Source organism: Amblyraja radiata, chromosome 3 (assembly GCF_010909765.2).
Source record: "Amblyraja radiata isolate CabotCenter1 chromosome 3, sAmbRad1.1.pri, whole genome shotgun sequence".
NCBI classification, from domain to species: domain Eukaryota; kingdom Metazoa; phylum Chordata; class Chondrichthyes; order Rajiformes; family Rajidae; genus Amblyraja; species Amblyraja radiata.
The window spans coordinates 80,003,932-80,018,290 of NC_045958.1; the positions used below are offsets into that span (position 1 = coordinate 80,003,932).

At 42.0% G+C, this 14,359-nt stretch overlaps 1 protein-coding gene across 1 annotated transcript in view; it reads right to left on the minus strand.

Annotated features, from left to right (window-relative positions):
* grin3a (glutamate ionotropic receptor NMDA type subunit 3A) overlaps positions 1 to 14,359 on the minus strand; it is a 163,767-nt gene that overhangs the window by 25,040 nt on the left and 124,368 nt on the right. The window contains exons 4-5 of the mRNA XM_033018209.1: positions 11,072 to 11,217; positions 3,957 to 4,072 (exon numbers count right to left, since the gene is read on the minus strand). Of these exons, the coding sequence (XP_032874100.1) occupies positions 3,957 to 4,072; positions 11,072 to 11,217 (262 nt within the window). The remainder of the gene's footprint in view (positions 1 to 3,956; positions 4,073 to 11,071; positions 11,218 to 14,359) is intronic.

The window sequence follows — 14,359 nt, forward strand, 5'->3', positions numbered from 1 at the left end:
ATGCTTAAGAGAATTGTTATTTCAATAGATCTGAGAATTTGTGATAACTCTGAGTAATTACAGAGCAGCAATTACACAGGCAATGCAATGGTTCACTTAACCATGGGAGTAAGGCTATCACAATTTCCAATTATTATCATACTGAGATATATTCCTGAAGATAAAATGTAGGCGGAAGAGATGATTAAGAAGACACAAGGGATGCCTACTTCTATTTGGCTGAAGTCCAGAATGCTGCCATGGCCTCAGCCCCAGAGACCAGGGTTTGATCCTGATCTCAGATGTTATCTGTGTGGAATTTGCACATTCTCCTTGTGTCTGTGTGGGTTTCTTCTGGGTGCCCCAGTTTGCTCCCAAATCCAAAGATCTGTAAGATTGCTCCTAGTGTGTCAAGAGGATGGATGCAAAAGTAGGATAACATGAATCTTATGTAAATGGGTGATTGATAGTCAGAATGTGCTTAGTGGGATGAAGGGCCTGTTTCTATGTTGTACCTTTCAATCAATCAATTGTCGGTTTAGCTCAGGTCCCAACTAATGAATAAATAAATTAAAATAAATACCTGCATTTGGTCCCTAATTGCAATACAGAGCACATTCTATAAAAAGGACATGATTAAAGGTTCAGAAGAGGTTTAAAAGGATGTTATTTCAAGGTTTAGTTTATGAGAAAGGATTGACAAGGTTGTGATTGTTTTCTCAGTTACAGAGATGAAAGTGAGCAGGAAGAGCTTACATCTGCTAATATAAAAGTCAATAAACTGGTAGATATAGATTTAAATTAACAGGATTAGAGGGGAGTTTTAGTCATTTCTTTTCACTGTGGTGGTTATGCCTGAAATGATGGTGAAAACAGAACTGTGATTTATGAATGTATCTGACGTGCTGTAATCTACAGTGGGATTATTCCTTTTTTGCATGACGTGCAGGCAATAGGCTGAACAACCGCCTTCAATAATGTGCATTACTACAATCTATAAAAATTTGAAGTCACATCAGGGAGCCTTCTTTTATATTAAGGCTGTGAAATACACATGGCAGTTTTAATCCATTTAGGGCTCTTGCTTTCATCTATCTGAATTTAACAGAAGCTGGCATAATTGACCCTTGTGACCAATGATCCATGTAAAATATATTAATGCAAGGCTATGGAGCTTTTGGCTTTGGAGAATGTGTTAATAAAGTAGTCAGTAAATATTATCACTAAACAGTGCAATCTGTTGACATTAATAGAGCAGCAATGAGGAACAGTGGCTGTAATTCAGATTGATCCTGGAAACAATCATAAACTAGATTGCTTCTGTGTAACCCTTTTCCCATGTTAAGGGAGTAAGGGGAATTATTTGGCACTATCTGGCATGGTGCAGTGATTTTGGAAGTCCCTTTTCAAATACATAAGCTTCTGAAGACTTCAATTGCTGCCAACTGCCTATTTGACACATCTCATATTCCTTCAACTGCATCATGCTATCTAAAAATGTATCCAGGGAAAGGGAGGTGAAACCAACTCGGGTTCCTCCTGCCCTGATGTGATAGCCTTAGGCGGTGGGTGAGACCAAGATCAGGCTGAGCTGAATGTTACACTGCAGGTACAATTGCAAAGAGTGGCATTGTACTGCTTCCAGTCCCCATGGTACACAAACCAAAGCCACTGCCTTGGAAGAGAAAAGATCCAACAAGTAGTACACTTGTGAAGGCCTTACTTTACATTCACGCAGCTTTCAAACCACTCGTGAGTGGACATGTGATTCCTTTTCTTACATCTGCCCAGTTATGAATTTTCAACTAATCTACCTGTACAGCCATTTTAAATTGTTTTGATAAATCAATGTCATGGCCTGGAATTTAGAAGCCACCTATACCGTGATAAGAACAATTGTCGACTGCGCAATATTTCCTCATTTACTATTAGAACATTATTAAAATTGGGACCAGGCAAATTTTATATGAAGCGAATAACTCAAAAACTGCATACCTCCATTTCATTTTTAATTAAACCTCCAGATTATTTACATTTTAGACAACAATATTATTTTTATTAAGTTTGTTTGAAAGCAAACAACTTCAATAAGGATAAAGACCCAGTTATGTTTTTAATGATTCCCTTGTTTTGTACATCATTTGCTTGAGAGAAACTCGGGTTAGCAATTAATTCATTTGATATCTTCCAATGCTTGGCTGAGTCATGTCTACCAGAGTTAAATCATAACATTTGGAGCTTCAATTTTTAAAATATGTGAAATTAATCAAACACATGTCACGATAATGGTGAAGCACTCTAAACTATGACCCATTAAAAACAAGGATGCATGTCAGCTTCATGATAATGAATGTCTCAGGCAATAATTTTCCAGCTACAATTAACCAGAACTGTCCAAAGTAGACTGAGAAAATAATTTCTATTCAGATTAAGGAGCGTTCATGTATTTTCTGTAAAAGGATTATTACATTCAGGAAATATAACATATATAAACAAAGGTGAGGCCTATGGACACAGATTCAGTTCTCAGAGAAACAATATCTTAAGCTCGATCACCCATTGGAAAAGCCAGGACAGAAAAGGGGAAAAATAAACAAAAAAAGGCAGGGTTAGATTTGACTAAATTGCAGCATTATTACAGCACAGAGGAGAGCATTCAGTCCATCGAGTCTCTGCTGGCTTCCTGTGCAATAACACAGTGATGCCCATCATCAAATTCTCTCCACTTACCCTGCAAGTTATTTTTCCTTGTGCTCCTTCAATTTCCAATTGAAAGCATAGGCTGACTCTGGTTTCACTACCCTTACTGGGAATGAGTTCCAGATAATCACCACTCTCTTTAAAAACATTTTAATTCAGATTCCCCAATACCATTTTCCCATCATTTTAAAACTTTATTGCATGGTCCTCCAAAGATCAGCTAATGATCATGTTTTCTCGATTTACCTATCCATATTCATCATGATCTGCATCCCTCAATCAAATTCCAATATAACCTTCCTTGCTCCAAAGAATAAGCTCACATTTTCCCATTCAAACTTTGGAGCTGAAATCCCTCACTCCAGAATCATTCCAGTAAATCTAATTTCTGGAACCTTTACATGTATCCTAACGGGATGCTTGGTGTGGATTAACAAGTATTTTAAAAGTGCTTATAAAATGCTTTTGTATTTATCAAGCATGGGACCTCTTTTGATCTCTGCACAGATTTATGCACATTTCCTCAGTTCCTCTGTTCCTACATAGTTTTAGTACGGTGAAATGGTCTGATTCTCTATCTTTCTTGAGGCTAATGATTATGCCATTATGTGACATTGTCCCATGAATGGGTCTTCCATTATAAACATGTGCACAGGTATTTATAATGCGTGACTAAGTGGCACAGCTGGTAGAGCTGCAGTCTCACAGGTCTAGCGATCCAAGGTCAATCCTGACATCTGGTGCCATCTGTGGGGGTTTGCACCTTCTCCCTGTGACCTCCGAGTGCCTCAGTTTCTTCCCACAACCCAACCCATGCGGATGGTAGGTTAATTTGCCACTGTAACTTACCCCCACTGTCTAGATGAATGGTAGAATCTAGTCAGGGGGAAGTTAATAGAAATGTGGGGAGAAATGTGTTAAGATAGAAATATTGTAAATATTTGATTGGTCAGAGCAAACTTGGTGGGCTGAAGGCTTATTTTGATGACTCCATGGTACTAAAAGCAGACACATGAATTTATCAAAATGACAATGACAGGAACTAATATTTTGTAAATAAATTGCATGCATGGCTGCCTCCATTTTTCAATACATTCGAGATGCCTGCTTTTAGTTTCTACAGGAAACCAATTACAAATTACACTCAATTGATCATTTCTTGGGAGACTTCAAAATTATTTTCAATTTGATGCCTTTTTTCCACCTCTGATTCATCTTGAGCAACATTGGGGAAGTTACACTCATTCATGGATTTCATCTAAAAAGATAGTGCATACCTTCAATAGCAAAGGGTTTCCCAACAGTTAGAAGCTTGCAGTCTGCATCAATGGAGACTTCATAATCCAACAGTGCTTTGTCCATTATAAAGGCATCCAATTTTTGTGGATCATTCCTAGGTTGAAAAGTCAAATTGTTGATTAGAAGCATAAAACTCATTCTTATTCCAACATAGAAGAAGGGTCTCGACCTGAAACGTCACCTATTCCTTCTCTCCAGAGATGCTGCCTGTCCAGCTTTTTGTGTCTATCTTAGAAGAAGGATATTCCTGGCTGCAAGCTAAGCAATCCTATTGTCTCATTCTCTTTCTCTTTGTTTCCCTGTCTTATGACTGATCAAAAGATACAGCATGGAAACAAAACCTTCGTCCCACCAAGTCCACACTGACCATTGATGACTTGTTCACACTAGTTCTATGTTATCCCACTTTCTCATCCACTTCCGACATACGAGGGATAATTTACAGAGGCCAATTAACCTATAAACCCACATCTTTGGGATATGGGAGGGAACTGAAGCACCCGGAGGAAACCTATGCGGTCACAGAGAGAGTGGGCAAACTCCACACAGACAGCATCCAAGGTCAGAATCGAACCTGGATCTCTGGCACTGTGAGGCGGCAGCTCTACCAGCTGAGCCACTGTGTTTTATTTCTCCTTTTCATGCCCATTTTAAATCTTTGGATTATTTTAACACTTAGCCAATATAAAAAGTAATTGACAGCAACCAATTAACCTGCCAGCACATTGTCAGGATGTAGGAGGAAAGCACAATGTCTGGGGGGAAACCCAATCATTCAATGTGCAAACTCCACACAGACAGCTACCCAAGGTCAGGATGAAACCTGCATTACTGGTGTTGTGAGGCAGCAGCACCAATTGCAGTGTCACTGTAAATCTACCATTATGGTCCGAGTGCTCTTGAGAATTTCAGACCGCCATATAAATAGAAAACTATCTGCCTTACGTTTCTATAATTTGTGTTAGACTTTTCAGAACATTACAATTGAAGTCTTTGAAAAATGCAATTACTTAACAGGAATAAACGGTTGACCAATTTGCCAGAGTATCAGGGAGAGGCAATTAATTTTAGATTTCTTTCATGTATAGCATCGGATCTATCAATTATCTGATTAACAAAGATCAGAACTCAAGAATAAAAATAAAGTAGGCCTCTCGGCTTTCACACCTGGTCCACCATACATTAAGATCATGGCTGATCTATCTCAGCTCCATCTTCCAGCACTTTATCCACAACCCGTAATACCCTGAATATTCAACGTGCATGTTGAATGAACACAATGGCTGAGCCTCCACAGATCTCCCAGTAGAGAATTCAAGGTTTCAAGGTTAGTTTATTGTCACATGTACCAATTAAGGTACAGTGAAAATTGAGTTACCATACAGCCATACGAAGCGAAAAGCAACAAGACACGCAGCCTCGTAAAATAAAATTTAACATAAACATCCACCACAGCGGCTCTCCACATTCTTCACTGTGATGGAAGGTAATAAAGTCCAATCTTCTCCCTCTTTATTCTCCCGCGGTCGGGGCTGTCGAACCATCCGCAGTCGGGGACATCAAAGCTCCCGCAGCTGGTGATCTGAAGCCTTCGCGTCGGGGTAATCGAAACTCTGTCGTCGGGACAGTTGAAACTCTCCACAGCTTGGAGATCCCAATCCAGGGACCACGGGCTCCACAATGTTAAAGTCCACAGGCCCGCAATGTTAAATACCAAAGGTGTGCCAACATCTGAGAGAAGAACTTATGTCATGCATTCCTAAATGGTCTCCTCCTCAGCCAGGGCAAACTCCTTCCCCCCCACCCAACCTTTCATGCTCTTTTAAAATGTTATACAATTTGATGAGATCTCTTCTCTGGCTTGTGAGCTCTATAGAATGAAGTCCCAGGCTACTCAATCTCACTTCATATGGCAAACATATAATCAATAGGATTAATTTTATGTAGACACAAAATGCTGGAGTAACTCAGCGGGTGAGGCAGCAACTCTGGAGAGAAGGAATGAGCGACGTTCTGAGTCGAGACCCTTCTTCAGACTAATCTCATGGATCTATGCTGCACTTCCTTTTTAATATGATAAAATCATATTGCTGACATTGATACAGTTGCCAGTGATGTGCTGTGCCGCATTCACCACTCTCTGTAGTGATTTGCGGCTGTGGGCAGAACAGTTCCCGTACCAGACTGTGATGCAACCCGTCAGCAAACTCTCGATAATGCAACTGTTACTGTAGAAGTTTGTGAGGATGCTAGCGTTCATGCCATACTTCCTCAGTCTTCTCAGGAAAAAGAGTAGCTGGCGGGCTTTCTTAGTTATTGTGTCCCTGTGCAGTGTCAAAGAGAGGTCCTCAGTGATGTGCACACCGAGGAACTTGAAGCTGCTGACTCTTTCAACCTCAGCATCACCGATGTGGATGGGGAGGTGTCCACTCCCCTGCTGTCTCCTGTAGTCCACGATCATCTCTTTAGTTTTGCTGACATTGAGAGAGAGGTTATTTTCCTGGCACCAGCTGTTTAGTGCGTTTACCTCCTCTCTATAGGACATCTCATTATTGTCTGTGATGAGGCCCAGGATGGTCGTGTTGTCAGCAAACTTTAAGATGATGTTGGAGCTGTGCTTAGCAGTACAGTCGTGCGTACAGGGAGTACAGGAGAGGACTGAGCACGCAGCCCTGTGGTGCGCCTGTGTTGAGGATCAGTGAGGAAGAGGTGTGGCTGCCAATTCTCACCACCTGGGGCCTGCCCATCAGGAAGTCGAATATCCAGCCGCAGATGGAGGTCTCCAGTCCAAGATCACGGAGCTTGGGGATGAGTTTTGAGGGAATGATATTGTTGAATGCCGAGCTGTAGTCAATGAAGAGCATTCTCACATATGTATTCCCTTTGTCCAGGTGGGTGAGCACAGTGTGACTTGGCATGGCGACGGTTTGGTCTATACGCAAACTGAAGAGGGCCCAAAGGAGAGAGGAGCAGATGTGAGTTTTGACTAGCCGCTCAAAGCACTTCATGATGACTGATGTCAGTGCTACAGGACGGTAGTCATTTAAACAGGAGATTCATGGTTTCTTTGGAACAGGAACATTGATGGGTGCTTTGAAGGGGGTGGGAACCACAGACTGACTCAGGAAGAGGTTGAAGATGTGGTGAACACTTCTGCCAGTTGATCAGTGCACGCCCTGAGAGCCCGCCCTGGAATACCATCTGGCCCTGGAGCTTTGCGGCCATTGACCTTTTGAAGGACCGCCTCACATCTGCCATTTGTAGGCTCTAAACAAAACTAAATAATAAAACACTCTTGACTTGACATGGTCGGCTGAATGGCCTGTTCCTGTGCTGTAGTGTTCACTGTTCTACTAACAATAAGTAACAGGTCAGTAAGCTGCTATTTTCCTTCTTCTTAAATAGTGGGGCCAGGTTTGCTATTCCTTGTCTGCTGAGACAATTCCAGAATCTATAGAACAAGCATTCACTATTTTTAAAGTCACCTCTTTCAAAACATTCCTTGCACAAAAATGAATTTATCATCTTTTTAGTCAATATATAATCTACTTAAATTGAACAATAACTTATGAAGAGTCAAGGTTTCCTATCATTTATTTTAAAACTGTTTGCTGCCGCAGAAAAATGTTGAAAAGGCACAGCATGTTCCAGCTATATTAAACCGTAACACTATGAAATAGTGGCTGGACCCAATCACAACATCTGGTGTCCTTAAATCTTGTTCATCAAAACTAATAATCAAAAGAATATTGATAACATAATTAATATTTATTTTCAGAGGTCAAATAGCAATTAAATTATTTAAATTCCGTCGATGGAAGCATTTTTTCTTCTGAATGAATAATTTGGGTGTTAATTTCCCATTTCGGCTACAAGGTACAAGGCTTAAGCTATCAGAAGCAATCACTTTTGGATGAGATGCCAAGTCCTGATCCTGTCCACCTTCTTAATCAGGCGTAAAGGATCCTATGGCATTGACTTGAAAAGCTAGCCCAAAAATGATTCCTCAATCAACATCACAAAAAAAAAACAATCAATATCCCATTGCTCTTTGTGGGAACCTGTCCTACACAAATCACTTGTATGCTCTCCCACATTATAATCATAATTACTTTTCATTTTATTTTATTTGACCATGTTCAGCAAAAACATTGTGGGCTGAAAGGCCTGTTCAGTCTGAGGAAGGGTCTCAACCCGAAAAGTCACCCATTCCTTCTCTCCAGAGATGCTACCAGTCCCGCTGAGTTACTCCAGCTTTTTTGTCTATCTTCAGTTTAAACCTGCATCTGCAGTTCCTTCCTCCACTGTTCCTGTGTTATACTGGTCTATTCCCCAATAACACCTGAGGAGTCATTCAGTCCACAGACCTTTGCCAAGTGAACAATCCTGCTGGTTCCATTTGATAATTGCTCGTTTCTAAGCTCCCCCCAGTCTAATTTCAGTAAAAACACTGAATCAAGCACTTGAAACAACTACATTTTATTTTGCCAGAAGCGTGTTACAGATCAACTACTGTACCTATCCCACCGCGGGTTCGATCCTTGTGTCTGCCTGTTCAAGCCCTCTAGGCCTTGCTCAGACAGAGACACTCCAGAAGTTCACACAGTCCCGAGCGTTCTTTCAGAAGACCGACGCTGAGCCTCGTAATCGCAGACTTTTATATGTCCCTGGACATTGAGGGGCCGAACCACATGGGGGTGGTCTCTCAATAACCCAATTACAGATATCGATTAACCCCATCATACAGGCATTTACCTAACCCAATGATACAACAACAGTTCCATACATTGTATTCAAAATGGATCGGGAGGAAGCCAACTTGGAAACATTTACACTGATTTACAGAAAACCCAGAGAAGGCTCAACACCTTATCCAATCAACACTTGGCAAAGTCAAACTCTGCAACATTATTTACAACTATTTACAAGGTCTGGTTTGCAGCCATCCAATCCATTCTATGCATTTTGCACCAAATTGACAGGGTTTGCAGATCTTCCCATTCTTTGCTTGCAAATTGTATCTAAGCTCCAGACACTCTGGCAGCTCTCCGCAGCTTGTCGCAGCTCTGCAGAGAGCAATTCCAATTTGATCAAATCCCCCAGCAACCCTGAAACTTAACCCCATTTTGAAGTCCTAGCTGCTCCGATTTAGCCAGGATTAACACATTCTGCCCCTTATTACTCCTTGCACCCTTGCTCCCTGATCTCTCTCTCACATGCACATCAACTCTCTTATTGCAATTAACACACAACAAAGTAATTTACAATTAACCTACCAGCACATCTTTAGGATTTGAGAGGAAACCTGTGTGGTCACGCAGGGAATGTACAATCTCAGTATAGATAGCATTTTACATTGGAATCGAGCAAATGTCCCTGGAACAGTGAGGCAGTACATTAACTGTTGTCCCACTGTGCCATTGACTATGAATCAATCTGTAGCTTCTAACATGCCACTGTGTTTCCTGTTGTGACAATATTACATAAATGCACATGATTCTTTTCTTAATCTTTTTTTCATTCTTATCTTCAAACTATTCGCAAAAATAGAAATCAAAGAGTATAGATCTTTGAGAAACTCTTATATCTCATTAATCTGAAGAAAACCAACACTATTTTTAGCCACTATTTTTTGTCCTTTTCAGATCGACTAAGCAAAGTACCAGCAAAAAATCAAATTGTGGAAATTTTAACCATCAGTGCAACAAATTAACCACAAAAATAATTACCTTTCTAACGGTAAAGAATCTTTGTTTGCTCATTGAACTCTCTGATAATCGTGGTATTTTCTTAACTTATATTCTTATATCCTGTGTATTAACATTACTTTATTGGTGAGTAGCTTAAAGTATTTAATCAATGGTCTTTCAAAGTGTGTTCTATTAAAAGTCTAATGGTCCTATCAAATAACAACCAACATTAGAACAAATTTTGGTCCCGTGCCTAGACCACGGAGAGAGAAGGATAGTTTATAGCTTTGCCTATTTACTGATGTTGCTGGACACCCAGATGGTGATCAGATCTCACTTTAGAAGAATGAGTTTTGGTGCTGACTACTTTAGACTTTAGACTTTAGAGATACATCATGGAAACAGGTTCTTCGACCCACCGAATCCTCGCCGACCAGCGATCACCCCGTACACTAGCACTATCCTTTATACTAGGAACAATGACCAATTTTACAGAAGCCAATTTACCTACAAACCTATACGTCCTTGGAGTTTGGGAGGAATCCAGAGCATCCGGTGGAAACCCACGCAGTCACAGGACAACGTACAGACAGCACTTGTAGTAAGGGCAGAACCTGGGTCTCTGGCACTGTCAAGCAGCAACTCTACATGTGCACCATTGTGCCACCCTACTTGTAGTAAAGCGAAGGCAGAACAACTTATGGGGATAGATCTACATTTTCGGTTTGCAGTAGGGAAGGAAGGGTGTGTCATTAACAGCAAAATACCTTTAAATATGAGTGAATCGATGCTCGCAGCAACAAGAGAAATCTTTAAAGCCATAAGCTCTGAATACAGGTAGATCTCTTTGTATCAAAGGATGGCTCTAGTTTGCGCATTGAAGTAGCAGCTAAGACTGAGTGACACAAAGATGACAGTGAGTGTCACCACAACCTTAACTGCCTGTATTTGTCCCCAGTTGTGTGGCTTCTGCCTGTTGAATGATGTCAAGGGAACCTTTCCCCAAACTTTGTGCAATCACTGCCGCACTGCATTAGAACTTTAAACAAGACATCTCTTCCCCAAACTAACATAACATCCCCAACCTAACACAACATGCACTTCATGAGCCATGGAAAAGAAAGCCACTGAATCAGACAATGATACAGTTTAGCGGGGACCCATTCAGGCCACCGTACTGTGCCTTCTCTGAGAAAGAGTTGCTTAATGATTCCCACTCACCTTAGCTCATACATAGCACTTCAAGTACATTTGGAAGTCATTGAATTTGCTTCCACTGTGACCTTATCTCTTGAGGTCAGGTCTCTGGTGAAGATCATCTGATACAGCAACCAGTTTTACTTATTGAGTTGCAGCTGGCGCACACATGGGTTTAATAATACACAAATAATCAAACTACTCACTTCATGCATTTCACACCATCTGGTGTCACTGGCACGTTATACCGCCTCATATATTCATTCATCTCTGGAAAACTCTTCTTCACATAATCCTCTGCACTGCTTTCACGAACAGTTCCAAATCGGAAGCCTTGGGAAGGGTGATGAAGCTTAAAAACAAAGTGAAAACTATGAGCATCATTTTATAAAACTTTCACATTTATCTCCAAACTGAGCCTAAATATGCTAAAGGGATCCCAGAATTGATATTATATTTTTCAGTTACCAGTAGTGGTGTTATGGAACCAAATGGTTTCAGACTTTGTGCAAGCAAAATACATAACATGGGAACAATTTTTTTTTAGTTATGGAAGAATACGCTGGTAGCAATGATCATAAGTCTTGTATATTGGGAAGGATTGTAATGCTCCAAAGCAGTTGGCACAGTGCAGTGCATGGGCTAGCACTTTCTTGATTTTCTGTGTACTGCAATGCAGAAGTTGGAAACAAGTTAAATGCCAGCTGCATTTGATCTCCCAGTTTGCCATTAAACTCAGTGCACAGCTGGGGCAGAGCACATACATCCTCTCCCCGGTGGTTTAATCACCTCTCAGCACTTTATGCGCACATGCAGCAGCCAGGCCTCAAGTTCAATGGAACCACAATAATCAAGCATGGCTTTGGGAAGAATGCAGATGACAATCTTGGATAGACACAAACAACTGAACCAGTTGCTGCGAAACTCAGCAGGTCAGGTAACATCTCTGGAGAACATGGATAATTGATGCTCTGGGTTGGGATCCATCTTCAGACTGATTGTGGTGATGCAGGGGAGGAAAATTGGAAGAGCGTGGGCAAGGACAAAGCCTGGCAAATGAATTTTGTCTGCCTGGCAAATGAATACAGGTGAGGAGGAGGTTTTGTTAGACAGATCGTTGGAAAAAGGCCAGAGATGAGAAGACAAAAGGTGTGAGGGTGTGAATTGTGAAGTCAGAGGAACACATATATGTGGAAGGGGAAGGCCTAAATGGGTGCAAATCCAGGTGAGTCACAGGGAAGAGAGGAAAAAAGGGGGGAGTTATTTGTAGATTGATTTACATAAAATTGTAGAATTCAGTGTTCATACCATTAGGTTGTAAGCTACCAAAGCTAAATCTAAGGTACTATTCCTCCAGTTTGTATTTGGCCTCACTTTTGCAATGAAGGAGGTTCAGGACACAAAGGTCAGTATGACACACATTATAACACGTACCTACACCTGCTCCCTCACATCCATCCAAGGTACCCAGCAGTCCTTCTGGGTGAGTAAGAGGTTCATATATACCTCCTCTAACCTTAATTACTGGATTTGGTGTTATCGATGTGACCTTCTTTTAGGGTGATCACAGTGGCATAGCGGTAGAGTTGCTGCCTGACAGCGAATGCAGCGACAGAAACCTGGGTTCGATCCTGACTACGGGTGCTGTCTGTATGGAGTTTCTACGTTCTCCCGTGATCTGCGTGTGTTTTCTCCGAGTTCTTCGGTTTCCTCTCACACTCCAAAAATGTACAGGTTTGTAGGTTAATTGGTTTGGTCCCTCGTTGGTATAGGATAGTGTTAATGTGCGGGGATCGCTGGTCAGCACGGACCCGGTGGGCTGAAGGGCCTGTTTCTGCTCTGTATCTCTAATCTAATCTAATCTAATCTAATCTAATGTGAGACCAAGCACAGACTTGGCAACCATTTCACTGTATACTTGCTGTCGGTCTGCCATATTAACTTCCCTTCCCATTCCTATACTGACCTTTCTGTCCTGGGTCTCCTCCATTGCCAGAGTGAGGCCACTTGCAAACTGGAGGAACAGCATTTCATATTCCACTTAGGTAGCTTACAATCTAACAGTATGCACATTGAATTCTCCAATTTTAGGTATCTAGCCTACAAACAACCTCCTCTTCTCATCCACCCACACCCCCTTCCCTGTGCCCTAACAGGATTTTCACCCATTTCTCCACTTCCATCTCACCCTCCATCCCCATCTATATTCCATCCTCCAGCTTCACAATTTGTGTCTCTGTCCTTATCTCATACATTTTGCCTTGTCATCTTTGGCCATTGTCCAACCATCTGTCTATCAAAAATTCCCCTCACTGACCACTTGGCAGCCCTCCTCTCTTCAAGCTTTCTACCCCCATCCACCCCACCCCCCGTACCACAATCAGTCTGAACAAAGGTTCCAGCCAAAGAAGCTAAGCACCAGCTGGATGATTCATTCCATTTCAAAATACCTGTACTGAGAAAACCTAAATTTGAATCATCCTTGCATTATCTATACAATTACTAAAACTCTCACCTTGACCACTGCATTGTATTTAAATTTGCGCTAAAACGGTACCTTATATCACTACGATCTTTTCGCCACCTTACTCACTGTTCTCCACTGCTCCAAGCCACCAAGTTTTGATCCGAACGGTGGAATATTACAAAAGTTATGAGGCTTTAAAAAATCGTGAGATGAGCAGATTGCTCTTCTCGCATGTCTTTCACCATGAAGGTAACGCCCCTTCCGGGAGCGAGGAGAATAAAGGCCGGGCATGAGTCCAGAAGCCCCCGCTTGAAGCCGACCCCCTCCCCCGGCTGCAGAACGCAACAAGAGATGCAACAAGAAAGAATGGACTGAATAAATCTCCTCTTTAATGTTTAAATTGTTGTTATATTTTAAGAGTTATTCACATTTTAAGCTTTAATAAATCCCTTTTCCACTTGCCAGCCCGTCAGCTGCACCTGCGCAGTAATACCTGCCTGATCTACGTCACAATGGGAGCTCAATGGGAGGGAATGGCTGCGCCGCCGGAGAGCCACTAGAGAGTGGATGGGGGGGGGGTTGAGAGGGGGATGGAGTGAGTGTGTAGGGGGGGGGGGTTGAGAGGGGGATGGAGTGAGTGCGTGGGGGGGGGGGGGGGTAAGAGGCAGAGTGGGGGGGTGAGTGGAGGAGGGGGGATCAGGGGCGTCACAATGGGAACACGTCAGCCGCGCCTGCGCAGTTGGGGGCTATGAGTGAGTGGTGGAATATTGGAATTGGTGGAGAGGTGGAATATTGTGTTGGGGGACCAGGCCTCCCATATGAGAATTGGACCCAATGGGTCCCACGTAGACTGGTTTGTCTTTAAAATTTCCACAATGCCGGTAATGATTGTAGATAGTCCTGTGTTGGTAATTTTTAGTATGCATGCAATATTAGTAAGTGATACCCAAAGTGCCTGGGGCAAAACTTTGAGGCAGAACAGAATGTACTGCCAATTGTGAAGGCTGCTGTCCATGCAGGAAATTGG